General features: G+C 43.0%; 1 protein-coding gene across 2 annotated transcripts in view; it reads right to left on the bottom strand.

Moving 5' to 3' along the window:
- LOC126292163 (uncharacterized) overlaps positions 1-13,886 on the bottom strand; it is a 105,626-nt gene extending 91,740 nt beyond the window's left edge. For both annotated transcript variants that reach the window (XM_049986000.1, XM_049986001.1), the window contains exon 1: positions 13,814-13,886. In XM_049986000.1, coding sequence (XP_049841957.1) covers positions 13,814-13,820 — 7 coding nt within the window. In that variant the 5' untranslated portion in view covers positions 13,821-13,886. The remainder of the gene's footprint in view (positions 1-13,813) is intronic.
- Between the last annotated feature and the right edge of the window lie 6,373 nt (positions 13,887-20,259).

The following is a 20,259-nucleotide window of genomic DNA, read 5'->3' as shown; positions in this document are numbered from 1 at the left end:
GCTATTTGTTCTTCAATACTGCTCGAGTATTTGGGATCTCCACCAGGCGGAATTAAAGCAAGACATCGAAGCAATTGAGAAGTGGGCTGCTGGAGTTGCTAACGGTAAGTTCGATCAGCCCTCGAGTATTATGAAAAATACTCCGGTAACTCAAATAGCAATTCCTGGGCCGGAGATGACGTCCTTTTCGTGATACACTATTGAGATACTTTAGACAATCTGTATTTGCTGCTGACTGCAGATCGTTTCTACTGCCCACGATAATCAGACGAAATGATTCAAAATTTGTACTGTGGCTGGGACTCGAACCCGTGTCCTCCTGCTTGCTGGGCAGAAATGCTAACCATTAAACCACCACAATCCAATGGTGTTGTACAAACTACCTAAGCTGAGTGCCCTCCCCAACACAGCTGCCGCCAACGTACATTTCAAGTAATGACCGCAAAAAACTAGGTAAGAAAAATCAGAGCTCGTACAGAGCCATATAGACAGTCAAGAATGAACTCGCTAGCTGTGATTATTGTTCCACGTCAGGAGTACAATAAAGGGTGTTTCAAAAAGAATTATTTTGCCCAAACTATCGATCGCTGCTTCTCGGCTCGGCTATTGGAAAAACGAATACATAGTCTAGTTTATATTAATAGCCACTACATGTCAGTTGTCTTCTGTTTTGCTTGGTAACCGTCATATGTTTTAAACAGCTGCTCCGCAGCAGAAATCATTTTGTGTTCTCGACTGTCGGCCGCGGTTGTCTAGCGGTTCAGGCGCTCAGTCCGGAACCGCGCGACTGCTACGGTCGCAGGTTCGAATCCTGCCTCGGGCATGGATGTGTGTGATGTCCTTAGGTTATTTAGATTTAAGTAGTTCTAAGTTCTAGGTGACTTATGACCACAGCTGTTGAGTCCCATAGTGCTCTCTCTCTCTCTCTCTCTCTCTCTCTCTCTCTCTCTCTCTCTCTCTCTCTCATATATATTCACATCCACCACTGCTGGCGGCTCACCTTCAACTGCCCAACACTACAATGGCGAATATTCCAACAATGCCAACCAGCCACAGACTGCACACAGCACAGCCAGTGATTTTCATACAGAGCGCTAGGTGACGTAACCAACATAAAAACCTAAACAGCGTACTTACAGTTTCACTCTCGGAATGTAATAAACTCGGCCAGAAGTTGGAAACAGTTGAAATCAGAGTTATCCGACCAAGTTACCTTCTCTCATTTCTCCATAACCCCGGTTCTATGGCTTTGGCCCCACGTTTTCCACTTACGGACGTTTGCATCAACGACGAGTGGTTTTGGAATTCCAGCTGTCCCTGCTGTCCCCTGCTTACGGAGCTCCCTTAGTGTTGTTTCGTTGCGGACATCGTTCGCCGGTGCGACTTACAGCTCTACAGTAACTTTTGCAGCTATCGCACTGTTTTTCGTCACAATCCGCTTCACTGGTTGCCTGTCACGATCGCACAACATACACTTTTAAGAATTAGCGGATGATGTTTTCTCGGTAAATCGGGCAAGGTAGAAGAATCTTTTTACCCATTCGCCAAGTGTACAAGTTAGGTGGGTCGACAACATATTTCTGTCATGTGACGCACATGCCGTCACCAGTGTCGTATGGAATATATCAGACGTGTTTTCCTGTGGAGGAATCGGTTGACCTATGACCTTGCGATCAAATGTTTTCGGTTCCCATTGGAGAGGCACGTCCTTTCGTATAGTAATCGCACGGTTTTGCGGTGCGGTCGCAAAACGCAGACACTGAACTTATTACAGTAAACAGAGACGTCAATGAACGAACGGACAGATCATAACTTTGCGAAAATAAAGAAAGAAAACTTTTCATTCGAGGGAAGACTTGAACCAAAGACCTCTCACTCCGCAGCTGCTCAAACTAACCACGGGACCGCGGCGCTCCTGAGCTGACCCTGTACTTGATGTTGCCTATCTTGCACATGGATTACTCAATTTGTATATTTTGCTTATTTTTTACATAGTTCCACACAACTTCTTCCTGTTTTCTCGATTGATCTGTGTTCAGGTTTTCGAGGCTTAACCACTGTGACAACTTATAACTTAATCTGAGGGGGGTGTGATGGGGAGGTTCCCTTGTAAGTCATCTTGAATCTTTGTACTGTCACTCAGCTTTGACAGCTTTCCATACACTACGGCATCAGTTGCAGCCCACCCTGCCCGCCAGACATTACACTGAAGAGGCAGAGAAACTCGTATAGGTATACGTATTCAGATACAGAGATATGTAAACAGCCAGAATATGGCGCCGCGGTAGGCAGCGCGTATATAAGACAACAAGCGTCTGGCGCAGTTGTTAGTTCGGTTACTGCTGCTACAATGGCAGGTTATCAAGATTTAAGTGAGTTTGAACATGGTGTTACAGTCGGCGCACGAGCAATGGGGCACAGCATCTCCGAGGTAGCGATGAAGTGGCGATTTTCCCGTACGACCATTTCACGAACATACCGTCAATATCAAAATTCGGGTAAAACATAAAATCTCTGACATCGCTGACACCGGAAAAATTCCGGCAAGACGCGGGACCAGCGATGACTGAAGAGAATCGTTCAACGCCACAGAAGTTCAACCCTTCCGAAAACTGCTGCGCATTTCAATGCTGGACCATCAACAAGTGTCAGCGTGCGAAGCATTCAACGAAACATCATTGATATGGATTTTCGGAAGTGAAGGCTCACTCGTGTTTCCTTGATGACAGTACGACACAAAGCTTTACACTTTGCATGGGCCTGTTAACACCGAAATTGGAATGTTGATGACTGGAAACTTGTTGCCTGGTCGGTCGAGTCTCGTTTCAGATTGTATCAAGTAGATGGGCGTGTATGGGTATAGAGACAACCTCATGAATCCATGGACCCTGCATGTCAGCAGGCGACTGTTCAAGTTGGTGAAGGATCTGCAACTGTGTGGGTAGTGTACAGTTGCAGTGATATGGGACCCCTGATACTTCTAGATACGACTGTGACCAACACCGACTCAAAGGAAGGATTCGGCGCTGGTTCGTGACGTCACGTCAGCTAGGCACGGCGAACGCCAGGTGTGTTGCGGGCATACTCGTAATGGTGGTGTCTCCCTCTCTGACACAGGAAAATGTGAAACTATTGGGGGTAGCTGACCAACACACATTGTTCTGAGAGGTTTCTGCAATCAATTAATTGTGCAATTCATTACACTTCTTAACAAATAGTGTACTCCTGAACTTAAATTTCCACCTGTTTTAAGGACTGACAAACAAAACTTCATGGTCTAGCAGCAACAGAATTCGTGCTTCTTTACCTTATTTGTAAATCTGAGGAAGTTACGTTTGTACTGGGTTGCATTTACAAGACACTGTGAACATATTGGTGCTCTTCTTTAGGTATCTTCGTTGACTATGGGGTGAGAAGCACTGAATGTTAATGAAATATTTTGCGATTGTAAACGTTGGGGGAAGGAGTGGGCAAAAGAGAGATACTTGTTTTGTTAAATAAAGTTTCTCCTTTCAGTTGCAAGAGGGGAATATTTATCTTTTCTAATGCGCATGTTTAAAAAACTTTAAGCTCAGCAGTATTTTCGATGTAAGAAGCTATTTTGTTTCCTGTTAAGAATTCCTTTTGTTGAAAACGACTGTAATCTAATGACTGGCAACAGTTGGACATTTACGCATGTGAATTAGTTCACATTTCCAGTGACGACGTCAAACGAAAATAAATAAATAAATAAAAGAAACGAGTTAATTGTAAGGGGGTTGGGGTAAGTTTCGATAACAAAGTGGATCAAGTAAATATAGTTACTCGAATGTAAAATTTCCGAAGCTTGCGATGGGGCAAAGCGTCTTGTCATATTGATCTACGTTTGTTTCGACAGGATTCAATAATACAGAACTACGGTCTTTATTTGTAGCTTTACGATAGTAAGAAAATCTTTCATCTAAATAAAACTGCAGAATCCAAAGGAATACCAAACATTTTGTCCAAAAATAAGAGATTTACAGTGATAAGCATGCCCAGGCGTTTCTGCCTGCAACAGACCTGGCGTTCGTCGTGCCTAGCTGACGTGACGTCACCAACAAGCGCCGAGGCCTTTCTTTGAGTCGATGTTGCTCGACACCTGACACAAACGTAAGCATCCTGTCTGATCAACTGCATCCATTCATGTCCATTGTGCGTTCCGACGGACTTGGGTAATTCCAACAGGACAATGCGACACCCCACACATCCAGGATTGCTACAGAGTAGTTCCCCAGGAACACTCTTCTGTGTTTAAACACTTCCTCTGGCCACCAAACTCTCCAGACACGAACATTTTTGACCATTTCTTGGATGGCTACTGTTCAGAAGGAGTCACCACCCTCTCGTACTCTTAGGGATTTATGGACAGCCCTGTAGGATTCAAGGTGTCGATTCCCTCCACCACTACTTCAGACATAAGTCATGCTGCGGCACTTGTGCGTGCTCGCTGGGGCCCTGCTCGATATTAGGCAGATGTACCAGCTTCTTTGGCTCTTCAGTGTATGTAGAAGAACCGACATAAGAAACCCCGAATGCTCCGTTTCATTATGCTTCACGTACTTACTTGTAATTGTGAGACAATCTTACTGTTTGACAACAGCCCGGTTTCTGCAACGTGATTTATCTGTAGAGTAAATGTAACGCATCTTATGTGAAAATAAACAGGCCTCATCGTCAAAGTTTTAGCGGGAGGTGAATGTAAATGTAGCACGGCGTTGTTGGCTGGATATCGTACTGGTGAGTTCGGCCACATGTTGGAAAGGGTGTTTTCCGCGCAAACTCTCTTCTTTCCTTGAGGACACGTGAGAGGTGTGTCGCGTGTGTACTTGTAGAGTGCAGATGAATGCAACACTTGCGCGTATAGTATAGTGTTGTATTTGTGTTATATGATGGTGATGATGGTGATAGAAGGGGAGGGTGAAACGCGGTGCAGACAAATAGATTACTCGTCCTCAGCAGCACGAAAGAGGCAGAGATTAACGTTCCCATCTGACGGACGAATCATCGTCAGAGATATGAGACGAGTAAACCCCGATTCTTTAAGGTAACGAATTCCCATGTATAAAATCGCTTCAAACTTCTGAATACTTTATAAGGAGGTATCGTGTTAAATACACTCTGAGACGAAAAACACAACGCATCCGAATGCAATGGAAATCGCTGGACTTGATGTACATGTAGAGACAAACAAATGATTACAATTTCAGAAAAGTCGAATGATTTACTGAACAGGGGGTAGCCATTTGAGCGCAGGCCGGCCGCAGTGGTCGAGCGGTTCTAGGCGCTTTAGTCCAGAACCGCGCTGCTGCTACGGTCGCAGGTTCGAATCCTGCCTCGGGCATGGATGTGTGTGATGTCCTTAAGTTAGTTAGGTTTCAGCAGTTCTAAGTTCTAGGGGACTGATGACCACAGCAGTTGAGTCCCATAGTGCTCAGAGCCATTTTGAGCGCAGGCAGATGTCCCCTTTGAAAAATACCAATATTTCATCAGGGGCGTTTTTTTCGTACGATTCCTACTTTTTGGGTTATTTAGTTAGTCCAAGATAAAACAAACATCCTTTATACTGCTACACTTATTTTTTCACTCAGAACACAATTTGTCGTGTAGTTCATTGTTTAATATGCGACATATTTTAGATAACGGAAATAGCTTCATGTAGCACATTCACTGATATAACCCTTCTCGTATTAGTTCTAAATCAGAGATAAACAATTATTGGAAACGAAATGACATATTCTGTAGTAGAAGTTTTCATAACTCTTTAATTCGACAAAAATTTCACACACACATATATTTTTATCTTTATACTTGACTGTAATGTAATAGCCGAAAACATGTTCGTAAAACAATAAATTTTGCAGGATATTACACCATTGTCGTGTGTTTTTTTCATTCGACAATGCAAGAGATAAGTTATTTATGATAAATTTCATAAAGGAATAAATATATTGGGAATCAGCACTAAGTATCCCTGAGCACACTCCTGCAACGCGTTCTTGAGTTCACCCAACAAATAATTCGTGTAAGTCGGAAAACTTTAGATCGGCTACACGAGTTCCCCAACAGATAATCCCAAATGATAATATACTGAATGAGAATAAACAGAGAATGCTAGATTTTTATTTTTGTGTGACCAGTATCTGACAACTTCTCCATAGCAAATAAATATTTGTCTAGGCAATTGAGCAGTTCTATGGTATGCTCGTCCCAGTTGAATTAATTATAAAGATGTAAAACTCAATGAGTTAAAAACTGCCACTTCTGGCTGTCGTCATATTTTAGACATGTGCTGGAGTGTCGTCTTATACGGTGGTGAAACTCATCCAAGAAGAGAACAGAATCGTTTGAAATGTCGTGCTGCAGAAGATTGCTGGAGATTAGGTGGCAAAATTAACTAATGAGGAGGCCCTGACTCAGCTTGGGAGAAAAATTTTAGGGCACATCTTGACTAAGAAAAGGAATCAATTTACGGGACATACTTGAGACATTGAAGAATTGTCAGTTTAGTGACGTGATCAAGCGTGAGGGAGACGGAGGTTTGAATAAAATAACCAGGCTCAGGTGGTAATTTCTAATTTCTTTCATTGATAAATGTTTGGAAAAGAAGGAATGTACACATGTTAAGTAGCTCAGCTGGGCAGAGTATAACATTGATGAGAGAAAATGTATTTGTATGTCAGAAAAAAGTTACTGGGCTTCAGTTTAACGACAGAAAATATATTAGTGTAGTTTTTCCGCGTTAGCTTCCTTTTATAAATACAGTCATTCAACTTGAAGTTCGCGGAAAAAATACCGAGCGAGAACAACAAGAGGAGGCAACCCCATAAAGGACCTGAAGTGCATAGAATGTCATTTATCGAAGTTTAGTGGCAAAGAATTGCATAGGGACCATTTATTAATGCCCACGAAAATTACATTAATCGATCTTTCTAAAACTATACTTACTGTACTATTTATTGTAATGTTCGCATCATTAGGAAACAAAAAACTTATGTCACTATTGGTTATCCGTCTTGAGCTGACTGCAAATTTACTAAAAGTAATTACACCAGACGCTTTTCGCCATCTTCCGTGGTTATTCTGCAAAAAAAGGTACATACGTATGTATTCTATTTGCAGAATAACGACGGAAGATGCTTTAAAAATAAAAGCGAAACACGTCTGGTGTAATTCTCTTTCAATTAAACTGCAGTCAGCTGAAGACGGATAACCAATAGTAACGGATTTTTAACGGCTGCTGCTGAAGATGGCCATGCAAACAAAAGTATTAAAAAACTGGTGAAACTTCATTAACATTTACAGGGTGTTACAAAAAGATACGGCCAAACTTTCAGGAAACATTCCTCACACACAAATAAAGAAAATATGTTATGTGGACATGTGTCCGGAAACGCTTAATTTCCATGTTAGAGCTCATTTTAGTTTTGTCAGTATGTACTGTACTTCCTCGATTCACCGCCAGTTGGCCCAATTGAAGGAAGGTGATGTTGACTTCGGTGCTTGTGTTGACATGCGACTCATTGCTCTTCAGTACTAGCATCAAGCACATCAGTACGTAGCATCAACAGGTTAGTGTTCATCACGAACGTGGTTTTGCAGTCAGTGCAATGTTTACAAATGCGGAGTTGGCATTTGATGTATGGATTAGCACGGGGCAATAGCCGTGGCGCGGTACGTTTGTATCGAGACAGATTTCCAGAACGAAGGTGTCCCGACAGGAAAACGTTCGAAGCAATTGATCGGCGTCTTAGAGAGCACGGAACATTCCAGCCTATGACTCGGGACTGGGGTAGACCTAGAACGACGAGGACACGTGCAATGGACGAGGCAATTCTTCGTGCAGTTGACGATAACCCTAATTCCAGCGTCAGAGAAGTTGCTCCTGTACAAGGTATCGTTGACCACGTCACTGTATGGAGAGTGCTACGGGAGAATCAGTTGTTTCCGTACCATGTACAGCGTGTGCAGGCACTACCAGCAGCTGGTTGGCCTCCACGGGTACACTTCTGCGAATGGTTCATCCAACAATGTGTCAATCCTCATTTCAGTGCAAATGTTCTCTTTACGGATGAGGCTTCATTCCTACGTGATCAAATTGTAAATTTTCACAATCGTCATGTGTGGGCTGACGAGAATCCGCACGCAGTTGTGCAATCACGTCATCAACACAGATATTCTGTGAACGTTTGGGCAGGCATTGTTGGCGATTTCTTGATTGGGCCCCATGTTCTTCCACCTACGCTTAATGGACAAGTTATCATGATTTGATACAGGATACTCTACCTATGCTGCTAGAACATGTGCCTTTACAAGTACGACACAACATGTGGTTCATGCACGATGGAGCTCCTGCACATTTCAGTCGAAGTGTTCGTACGCTTCTCAACAGATTCGGTGACCGATGGATTGGTAGAGGCGAACCAATTCCACGGCCTCCACGCTCACCTGACCTCAACCCTCTTCACTTTCATTTATGGGGGGATTTGAAAGCTCTTGTCTACGCAACCCCGGTACCAAATGTAGAGACTCTTCGTGCTCGTATTGTGGACGGCTGTGATACAATACGCCATTCTCCAGGGCTGCATCAGCGCATCAGGGATTCCATGCGACGGTGTTTGAAGTCACGCTGTTACGTTCTGTTGCTGTGTGTTTCCATTCCATGATTAATGTGAAGAGAAGTAATAACATGAGCTCTAACATGGAAAGTAAGCGTTTCCGGACACATGTACACCTAACATATTTTCTTTCTTTGTGTGTGAGGAATGTTTCCTGAAAGTTTGGCCGCATCTTTTTGTAACACCCTGTATAAGAAATAGTAATGTCTCTAAGATGGAATCATAATGGACACCTCATTCACTTACTTGCCACGTTTCCGGCTGCTCACTTGCCACGATGAGTAGGTACGCCGGCTTTTTTATTTTTATGTAGTCTGTGTGCGTAGCAAGTAAAGATTTGTTCAGGCACTTTAGCACTGCTGTGATGTACCTCCTCCCAACTAAATTTATTACCGAGTTGTAGTCAAACGAATTAAACAGTGTCAACCTATTTCATCTATTTGTCACCAAATTTTAGTCCATCTCCGGTTGCTGAGTGGTCAGCGCGACAGAATGTCAATCCTAAGGACCCGGGTTTGATTCCCGGATGGGTCGGAGATTTTCTCCACTCAGGGAATGGATGTTGTGTTGTCCTAATTATCGTCTTTTCATCCTCATCGACGCGCTAGTTGTCGAAGAGGCGTCAAATGGAAACACTTGCTCCCTGCGAAGGGTCTACCCGAAGGGAGCGTAGTCACACGACATTTCATTTCAAAACTGAAGAAACTGCAAAAATGTGGGAAATTAAGGAGATGGGACCTGGATAAACTGAATGAACCAGAGTTTGAACAGAGTTTCAGGGAAAGCATAAGGGAACAATTGACAGGAATAGGGGAAAGAAATACGGTAGAAGAAGAATGGGTAGCTCTGAGGGATGAAGTAGTGAAGGCAGCAGAGGATCAAGTAGGTAAAAAGACGAGGGCTGCTAGAAATCCTTGGGTAACAGAAGAAATATTGAACTTAATTGATGAAAGGAGAAAATATAAAAATGCAGTAAATGAAGCAGGCAAAAAGGAATACAAACGTCTCAAAAATGAGATCGACAGGAAGTGCAAAATGGCTAAACAGGGATGGCTAGAGGACAAATGTAAGGATGTAGAAGCTTATCTCACTAGGGGTAAGATAGATACTGCCTACAGGAAAATTAAAGAGACCTTTGGAGAGAAGAAAACCACGTGTATGAATATCAAGAGCTCAGATGGCAACCCAATTCTAAGCAAAGAAGGGAAGGCAGAAAGGTGGAAGGAGTATATAGAAGGTTTATACAAGGATGATGTACTTGAGGACAATATTATGGAAATGGAAGAGGATGTAGATGAAAACGAAATGGGAGATACGATACTGCGTGAAGAGTTTGACAGAGCACTGAAAGACCTGAGTCGAAACAAGGCCCCCGGAGTAGACAACATTCCATTAGAACTACTGACGGCCTTGGGAGAGCCAGTCATGACAAAACTCTACCAGCTGGTGAGCAAGATGTATGAGACAGGCGAAATACCCTCAGACTTCAAGAAGAATATAATAATTCCAATCCCAAAGAAAGCAGGTGCTGACAGATGTGAAAATTACCGAACTATCAGTTTAATAAGTCACAGCTGCAAAACACTAACGCGAATTCTTTACAGACGAATGGAAAAACTGGTAGATGCGGACCTCGGGGAGGATCAGTTTGGATTCCGTCGAAATGTTGGAACACGTGAGGAAATACTGACCTTACGACTTATCTTAGAAGAAAGATTAAGAAAAGGCAAACCTACGTTACTAGCATTTGTAGACTTAGAGAAAGCTTTTGACAATGTTGACTGGAATACTCTTTTTCAAATTCTAAAGGTGGCAGGGGTAAAATACAGGGAGCGAAAGGCTATTTACAATTTGTACAGAAACCAGATGGCAGTCATAAAAGTCGAGGGGCATGAAAGGGAAGCAGTGGTTGGGAAAGGAGTGAGACAGGGTTGTAGCCTCTCCCCAATGTTATTCAATCTCTATATTGAGCAAGCAGTAAAGGAAACAAAAGAAAAATTTGGAGTAGGTATTAAAATTCATGGAGACGAAGTAAAAACTTTGAGGTTCGCCGATGACATTGTAATTCTGTCAGAGACGGCAAAGGACTTGGAAGAGCAGTTGAACGGAATGGACAGTGTCTTGAAAGGAGGATATAAGATGAACATCAACAAAAGCAAAACGAGGATAATGGAATGTAGTCCAATTAAATGGGGTGATGCTGAGGGAATTAGATTAGGAAATGAGACACTTAAAGTAGTAAAGGAGTTTTGCTATTTAGGAAGTAAAATAACTGATGATGGTCGAAGTAGAGAGGATATAAAATGTAGACTGACAATGGCAGGGAAAGCGTTTCTGAAGAATAGAAATTTGTTAACATCGAATATAGATTTAAGTGTCAGGAAGTCATTTCTGAAAATATTTGTTTGGAGTGTAGCCATGTATGGAAGTGAAACATGGACGATAACTAGTTTGGACAAGAAGAGAATAGAAGCTTTCGAAATGTGGTGCTACAGAAGAATACTGAAGATAAGGTGGATAGATGACGTAACTAATGAGGAGGTATTGAATAGGATTGGGGAGAAGAGAAGTTTGTGGCACAACTTGACTAGAAGAAGGGATCGATTGGTAGGACATGTTTAGAGGCATCAAGGGATCACAAATTTAGCATTGGAGGGCAGTGTGGAGGGTAAAAATCGTAGAGGGAGACCGAGAGATGAGTACACTAAGCAGATTCAGAAGGATGTAGGTTGCAGTAGGTACTGGGAGATGAAGAAGCTTGCACAGGATAGAGTAGCATGGAGAGCTGCATCAAACCAGTCTCAGGACTGAAGACCACAACAACAACAACAACAACAACAACATTGCTAGGAAACCTCTTACAAGTCCTAAAATGCGTATAATGTGACTTTTTAAAGTGTAGTCACAAAGACCTGGTCAAAAACCACTTATTGACATACATGAAAATTTCATTAACCGATGTTTCTGAAACTATACATGATTTGCTACTTACTGCAATATTTGTATCATCTGCAAATAAAACGCAAAAATTGGATATCTTACTGGTGAATACACAATAAAATTTGGCCCTAAAATAGAACCTCTTTGGACGTCACGTGTAATTAGTTGGTATGTGTCGACTACTAACTTGTGACGATGAGGAAGTAATTATTATATAAACTATGTCAGACAACAGCTACGTTACAAATAAAGATTTGTTTGGGTACTTCAGGACTGCTGAGGTGCGCTGGTTCCAACTGAATTTGTTATCAAATTGTAATCGCAAGCATTGAGCAGTGCCAACATCTTCCATCTGTTTGACACCAAATTTACTGGGAGTAAATCTCATAGAAGTCTCGAGCTGGCATATAGAGTGACTTTTCAAAATCTCGTAACAAAGAATTCTCTACAAATCATTTATTGATGTTCATGAAAATTTCACTATCCGAGCTTTCTAAAACTATATTTGGTTTGCTATTCACTAAACTATTTGTATCATTATCAAACAAAACAAAGTTGCTCTCTGGTAATGTTGTTGCTGAAAAGTCATTAATATACAGCATGAAAAGCAATGGCCCTAAGATGTAACCTCATGAGACATTAATTGTAATTTATTGCTATGTGTCTGTTACTCACTTTCTTTGACGAGAAAGTGACCTAGACTTTTTATTTTTTTACAACTTATGTCTGACATCAGCATTACAAACAAACATTTGCTTAGAAGCCTAAGCACAACTACAGTGTGTTCCACCCATCTCAACGTATTATCAAGTTGTAATTACAACAATTTAGCACTGTCAACCTTTTCTACCTGCTGCTATCTGCACACACACAGTGAGAGCAAATCTCTTACAAGTCCTGAACTCTATAAGGTGTGACTTTCAAAAGTATAGTGACAAAGAATTAGCTAGGAATCATTTATAGATCTACATGATCATTTTAGTAACCAATATTTCTAAAACCATACTTGGCTTGAGTTTACTGAAATGTTTGTTTCAGCAGAAGTTGGTATCTGGTAATGTTGATGACAAAATGTCATTATATACTGGGCGATCAAAAAGTCAGTATAAATTTGAAAACTTAATAACGGAATAATGTAGACAGAGAGGTAAAAATTGACACACATGCTTGGGATGACAAGGGGTTTTATTAGAACCAACCATATTGCTAGACGCGTGATAGATCTCTTGCGCGCGTCATTTGGTGATGATCGTGTGCTCAGCCGCCACTTTCGTCACGCCTGGCCTCCCAGGTCCCCAGACCTCAGTCCGTGCGTTTATTGGGTTTGGGGTTACCTGAAGTCGCAAGTGTATCGTGATCGACCGACATCTCTAGGGATGCTGAAAGACAACATCGGACGCCAATGCCTCACCATAATTCAGGACATGCTTTACAGTGCTGTTCACAACATTATACCTCGACAATAGCTATTGCTGAGGAATGATGGTGGACATTTTGAGCATTTCCTGTAAAGAACATTATCTTTGCTTTGTCTTACTTTGTTATGCTAATTATTGCTACTCTGATCAAATGAAGCGCCATCTCTCGGACATTTTTTGAACTTTTGTATTTCTTTGGTTCTAATAAAACCCCATGTCATTCCAAGCATGTGTGTCAATTTACACCACTCTATCTACATTATTCCGTGATTTGTTCAGTTTTCAAATTTATACTGACTTTTTGATCACCCAGTAGGCAATAAAATGTAATGACCCTAAGGTGGAACCCTATGAGATAGCACCTGTAATTAGTTGCTATGTGTCAGATACTCATTGTCTGACAGAAGCCACGTTACAAATAACGATTTGTGCCAGCACTTCAGCACTGCTTTGGTATGCTCCACCCAAATGAATTTATTATGAAGTTTTAAACTCTTCTGTCTACTCGTCGCCATATTTGAGAGAAATAGTGAGAGTAATGCTCTCAGGAAACCTGAGCTAAATATAGTTTGACTTTTGAAAGTTATATGACAAAGAATTAACTAGTAACCATTTATTAATATCGATGAAAATATAATTAACAGATATTTCTGAAACTATTCTTAATTTCCTATTTGTGGCAATGTTCGTGATCATTAGCAAACAAAACAAGTTGTTGTCTAATAATGCTGCTGTTGAAAAGTGGTTAATAGACAGCAGAAAAACGTGATGGCCACAATAAGGAACCCTGTGGAACACCGCTGTGCGCCGACCACTCACTTGCCATGGTGAGGACAGGACTGCGCTCGGCCGCCGTGCTGCTGAACCAGAGGAAGACACGGACCGCGGCGTGTGTTCGCCAAGCCTATATATGCCCGCCGCCGCCATTGTCTGCGTCGCGTGTAACGTCACGACGCGTCACGTGTGTCTTTTGTGCCGGCAGATGCTCTTCTCTCCTCCGGAGAAAGCGCCGCCTCTACACGGACAGGGGCACTCACATGTACATACATACATAAGCGCTGAGGCAGAGGTATCAGCCTCGAGTCTGGCCGTCTAATTACCGAATCAAGCCTACACAACGCTACCCACCATGCTAAGCGAAAACGTTAAACGTGGCCATGAACTTTGACTGCAAGCTTCAGAAGCGTGCATGATGAAGCACATGGCGCATGCGTGCTCGGCCGCCTGTAAGGTAACTTTATTCGTAGCTACATCTTGGAGTTTACTCAAAAAGTGAAAAGAGTTTGTCTTTAAATAAATCCTATTCAGTACCTCCTCATTAGTTATGTGATCTACCCATCTAATCTTCAGCAATCTTCTGTAGCACCACATTTCGAAAGCTTCTATTCTCTTCTTGTCTAAGCTATTTATCGTCAATCTTTCACTTCCATACATGACTACACTCCATACAAATACTTCCAGAAACGACTTCCCGACACTTGAATCAATACAATATGTTAACAAATTTCTCTCCTTCAGAACCGCTTTCCTTGCCATTGCCAGTCTACATTTTATATCCTCTTTACTTCGACCATCATCAGTTATTTTGCTCCCCAAATAGCAAAACTCCTGTACTGCTTTAAGTGTCTCATTTCCTAATCTAATTCCCTCAGCATCACCCGAATTAATTCGACTTCATTCCATTATCCTCGTTTCGCTTTTGTTGATGTTCATCTTATATCCTCCTTTCAAGACACCGCCCATTCCGTTCAACTGCTCTTCCAAGTCCTTTGCTGTCTCTGACAGAATTACAATGTCATTGGCGAACCTCAAAGTTTTTATTTCTTCTTCATGAATTTTAATGCATACTCCGAACTTTACTTGTGTTTACTTTACTGCTGGCTCAATATACAGATTCAGTAGCATCGGGGAGAGGCTACAACCCTGTCTCACTCACTTCCCAACCACTGCTTCCCTTTCATGTCCCTCGACTCTTATAACTGCCATCTGGTTTCTGTACAAATTGTAAATAGACTTTCGCTTCCTGTATTTTACCCCTGCCACCTTCAGAATTTGAAAGAGAGTATTCCAGTCAACATTGTCAAAAGCTTTCTCTAAGTCTACAAATGCTAGAAACGTAGGTTTGCCTTTTCTTAATCTTCCTTCTGAGATAAGTCGTAAGGTCAGTACTGCCTCACGTGTTCCATCTGATAGTTCGGTAATTTTCACATCTGTCAACACCTGCTTTCTTAGGAACTGGACTTATTGTACTTTTCTTGAAGCCTGAGGGTATTTCGCCTGTCTCGTACATCTTGCTCTCCAGATGGGAGAGTTTTGTCAGGACTGGCTCTGCCAAGGCTGTCAGTAGTTCTATTGGAACGTTGTCTACTCCCGGGGCCGTGTTTCGACTTAGGTATTACGTGAAATGTTGACTACGGGCCTATCCGACTCCTGCTAAGTAACTTCTGACGTAAGTAACTTATGAAAAGAACTTGCCTTAGCGTAAACAGAACTAGCTAAAAAGTAAACACTTAACGGAGCGTAATCGCAATCGTCAAATATAAAACCGGAAGAGCTGAAAAGGCAAACAAATTTCTATAAAAATTCCTTCCAAAACAGATAAGTAAAGGAAGGGAGGAAGGTTGAGTTTAACGTCCCGTCAACGTCGAGGTCAACAGACAACGACTTGCACGGGCTTTCCGTATCTATGGGCACGAAGAGCGTAACCGGGAACTATTAGACAGTCAGTCACACTCACCAAATCATAGAAAAAAAATAACGGTGTGTGGAAAGGCTTGCAGTGAACAGACATATCGCAAAATAGTAAAGCATAACTGCGCTCTGCAGCGTGTTGGGAGCTACAGCAAAACGCTTAGCCGACCGCTGTGGCCGAGCGGTTCCCGGACGTACCTCGCACTGAAAATGTACCTAAGGGCCAGTTTACAACAGAGTTTGAAGAAGAATATTACTAGAGACACTTATATGAATATCAACAGCTCAGATGGAAACCCAGTTCTAAACAAAGAAGGGAAAGCAGAAAGGTGGAAGGAGTATATAGAGGGTCTATACAAGGGCGATGGACTTGAGGACAATATTATGGAAATGGAAGAGGATGTGGATGAAAATGAAATGGGAGATATGATACTGCGTGAAGAATTGACAGAGCACTGAAAGACCTGAGGCGAAACAAGGCCCCGGGAGTAGACAACATTCCTTTAGAACTACTGACGGCCTTGGGAGAGCCAGTCCTGACAAAACTCTACCATCTGGTGAACAAGATATGTGGGACAGGTGAAATACCCTCAGACTTCAAGAAGAATATAATAATTCCAATCCCAAAGAAAGCAGGTGCTGACAGATGTGAAAATTACCGAACTATCAGTTTTTATAACCCACAGCTGCAAGATACTGACGCGAATTCTTTACAGACGAATGGAAAAACTAGTAGAAAACGACCTTGGGGAAGATCAGTTTGGATTCCGTCGAAATACTGGAACACGTGAGGCAGTACTGACCTTACGACTTATCTCAGAAGGAAGATTAAGGAAAGGCAAACCTACGTTTCTAGCATTTGTAGACTTAGAGAAAGCTTTTGACAATGTTGACTGGAATACTCTCTTTCAAATTCTGAAGGTGGCAGGGGTAAAATACAGGAAGCGAAAGTCTATTTACAATTTGTACGCAAACCAGATGCCAGTTATAAGAGTCGAGGGACATGAAAGGGAAGCAGTAGTTGGGAAGGGAGTGAGACAGGGTTGTAGCCTCTCCCCGATGCTATTAAATCTGTATATTGCGCCAGCAGAAAAGTTCGGAGTATGCATTAAAATTCATGAAAAAGAAATAAAAACTTTGAGGTTCGCCGATGACATTGTAATTCTGTCAGAGACAGCAAAGGACTTGGAAGAGCAGTTGAACGGAATGGGCGGTGTCTTGAAAGGAGGATATAAGATGAACATCAACAAAAGCAAAACTAGGATAATGGAATGCAGTCGAATTAAGTCGGGTGATTCTGAGGGAATTACATTAGGAAATGAGAGGCTTAAAGTAATAAAGGAGTTTTGCTATTTGGGGAGCAAAATAACTGATGATGGTCGAAGTAGAGAGGATATAATATGTAGACTGTGAATGACAAGGAAAGCGTGTCTGAAGAAGAGAAATTTGTTATCATCGAGTATAGATTTAAGTGTCAGGAAGTCGTTTCTGAAAGTTTTTGTATGGAGTGTGGCCATATTTGGAAGTCAAATATGGACGATAAATAGTTTAGACAAGAAGAGAATAGAAGCTTTCGAAATGTGGTGCTACAGAAGATTGCTGAAGATTAGATGGGTAGGTCACATAACTAATGAGGAAGTATTGAAGAGGATTGAGGAGAAGAGGTGTTTGTGGATCAACTTGAGAAGAAGAAGGGATCGGTTGGTAGGACATGTGTTGAGGCATCAAGGGATCACGAGTTTAGCATTGGAGGGCAGCGTAGAGGGTAAAAATCGTAGAAGGAGACCAAGAGATGAATACACTAAGTAGATTCAGAAGGATGTAGGTTGCAGTAGGTACTGGGAGATGAAGGAGCTTGCACAGGATAGAGTAGCATGGAGAGCTGCATCAAACCAGTCTCTGGACTGAAGGCCACAACAACAACAACATACAAGGGGCGGGGGGTGCAAGTAGTATGTTAACGTCGGCCTCGACTGTCCTGTCCACACAGTGACACTTCGTGGGACACGGTTGGCTCTGTGAAAAGCTTGGGACATAGAAAGTAAATGATTAAGGTTCTCCAACAACTGAAGCAAACACAAATTGGGAGTAATTGACACTATAATTACGAGCTTGGATTTGAAACACATTTAACATGTTAACACTTCAGTAACAATGGCAGAACCTGAGTGGTTTGTTATGTCCATAAAAGTTTACAAACACGTAGAATTGTCCATTCATTAACCAATTTGCTTTTCACACATGCTAGGCTCACGTGCAAGAAAATAACAGCATTTCCCAATAGATTTAAACAAATTAGAAATCTTCTAATGACGCCTATGTAATGGTATTATATAGGAGATAAAAAGAAAGTGATATCGTACAGCAGTGGACGATGAGAAGCGTGATGGCTTTTCTTTTAATATTCAAATGTCTTCACAGTGTGTCTTTAATATCGATTTTTTTACATGCGCATTGAATTAGTCTATGGCTTCTTAGGTGCTTCAGTGGCGCTGGATTAATTTCTACTTGTAACTCGTGCAAATACGTCATTACAATGCTTACCTAAATATTATACACTCCTGGAAATTGAAATAAGAACACCTTGAATTCATTGTCCCAGGAAGGGGAAACTTTATTGACACATTCCTGGGGTCAGATACATCACATGATCACACTGACAGAACCACAGGCACATAGACACAGGCAACAGAGCATGCACAATGTCGGCACTAGTACAGTGTATATCTACCTTTCGCAGCAATGCAGGCTGCTATTCTCCCATGGAGACGATCGTAGAGATGCTGGATGTAGTCCTGTGGAACGGCTTGCCATGCCATTTCCACCTGGCGCCTCAGTTGGACCAGCGTTCGTGCTGGACGTGCAGACCGCGTGAGACGACGCTTCATCCAGTCCCAAACATGCTCAATGGGGGACAGATCCGGAGATCTTGCTGGCCAAGGTAGTTGACTTACACCTTCTAGAGGACGTTGGGTGGCACGGTATACATGCGGATGTGCATTGTCCTGTTGGAACAGCAAGTTCCCTTGGCGGTCTAGGAATGGTAGAACGATGGGTTCGATGACGGTTTGGATGTACCGTGCACTATTCAGTGTCCCCTCGACGATCACCAGAGGTGTACGGCCAGTGTAGGAGATCGCTCCCCACACCACGATGCCGGGTGTTGGCCCTGTGTGCCTCGGTCGTATGCAGTCCTGATTGTGGCGCTCACCTGCACGGCGCCAAACAAGCATACGACCATCATTGGCACCAAGGCAGAAGCGACTCTCATCGCTGAAGACGACACGTCTCCATTCGTCCCTCCATTCACGCCTGTCGCGACACCACTGGAGGCGGGCTGCACGATGTTGGGGCGTGAGCGGAAGACGGCCTAACGGTGTGCGGGACCGTAGCCCAGCTTCATGGAGACGGTTGCGAATGGTCCTCGCCGATACCCCAGGAGCAACAGTGTCCCTAATTTGCTGGGAAGTGGCGGTGCGGTCCCCTACGGCACTGCGTAGGATCCTATGATCTTGGCGTGCATCCGTGCGTCGCTGCGGTCCGGTCCCAGGTCGACGGGCACGTGCACCTTCCGCCGACCACTGGCGACAACATCGATGTACTGTGGAGACCTCACGCCCCACGTGTTGAGCAATTCGGCGGTACGTCCACCCGGCCTCCCGCATGCCCACTATACGCCCTCGCTCAAAGTCCGTCAACTGCATATACGGTTCACGTCCACGCTGTCGCGGCATGCTACCAGTGTTAAAGACTGCGATGGAGCTCCGTATGCCACGGCAAACTGGCTGACACTGACGGCGGCGGTGCACAAATGCTGCGCAGCTAGCGCCATTCGACGGCCAACACCGCGGTTCCTGGTGTGTCCGGTGTGCCGTGCGTGTGATCATTGTTTGTACAGCCCTCTCGCAGTGTCTGGAGAAAGTATGGTGGGTCTGACACACCGGTGTCAATGTGTTCTTTTTTCCATTTCCAGGAGTGTACATTGGCAAATAAATGGCTGTTGGCCTGTTTCTTTACTCAAATCACTGTTCTGTGTGACGAGATGTGGCGGTGTGAAAATACATTACCTCATCGCCTCCCGTGTGGAGAAAACGAGAACTCCTACTGGATTCTCGTGATACACACGTAATTCCAGTGATGTTGTAGTTGCACAGAGTACATGCATTCATGTAAATTGTGAAAATCACACTTTTACCCTCAGTTAGCAAGAGAAGCATTTGCAAAGAATCTATTGTTGGTTCGGCGTGCCCGCTAACCTTTAGATGCTCCGCCAACGAAGAACTGTTTTTCGCAGTTAAATGCCCACGGACGCGTGCTGAACGTCACGTCCAGTCTGTCTCGTATGCAAGAGGGCGTTGGGCGCACGCCAGTTTGTAAACTGCAGAATTAGCAAAACAACCTCTGTCGGATAGTTCGTTCTGGGTGAGCTAATTCTGAATTCGATCCTGGGTGGAACAAAATATTCAACAAAATCCTTCTTAAGAGGACGTGTAAACCTACATGACGTGTAACCCACAAACGGCAAAGTGGCGAAAGTACACCCAGGCGTATTACGAGCATTGTGGAGCTAATAA

This window comes from Schistocerca gregaria, chromosome 9 (assembly GCF_023897955.1).
Source record: "Schistocerca gregaria isolate iqSchGreg1 chromosome 9, iqSchGreg1.2, whole genome shotgun sequence".
In the NCBI taxonomy this organism is placed as follows: Eukaryota; Metazoa; Arthropoda; class Insecta; order Orthoptera; family Acrididae; genus Schistocerca; species Schistocerca gregaria.
This window is presented reverse-complemented; position numbering and strand designations above follow the sequence as displayed.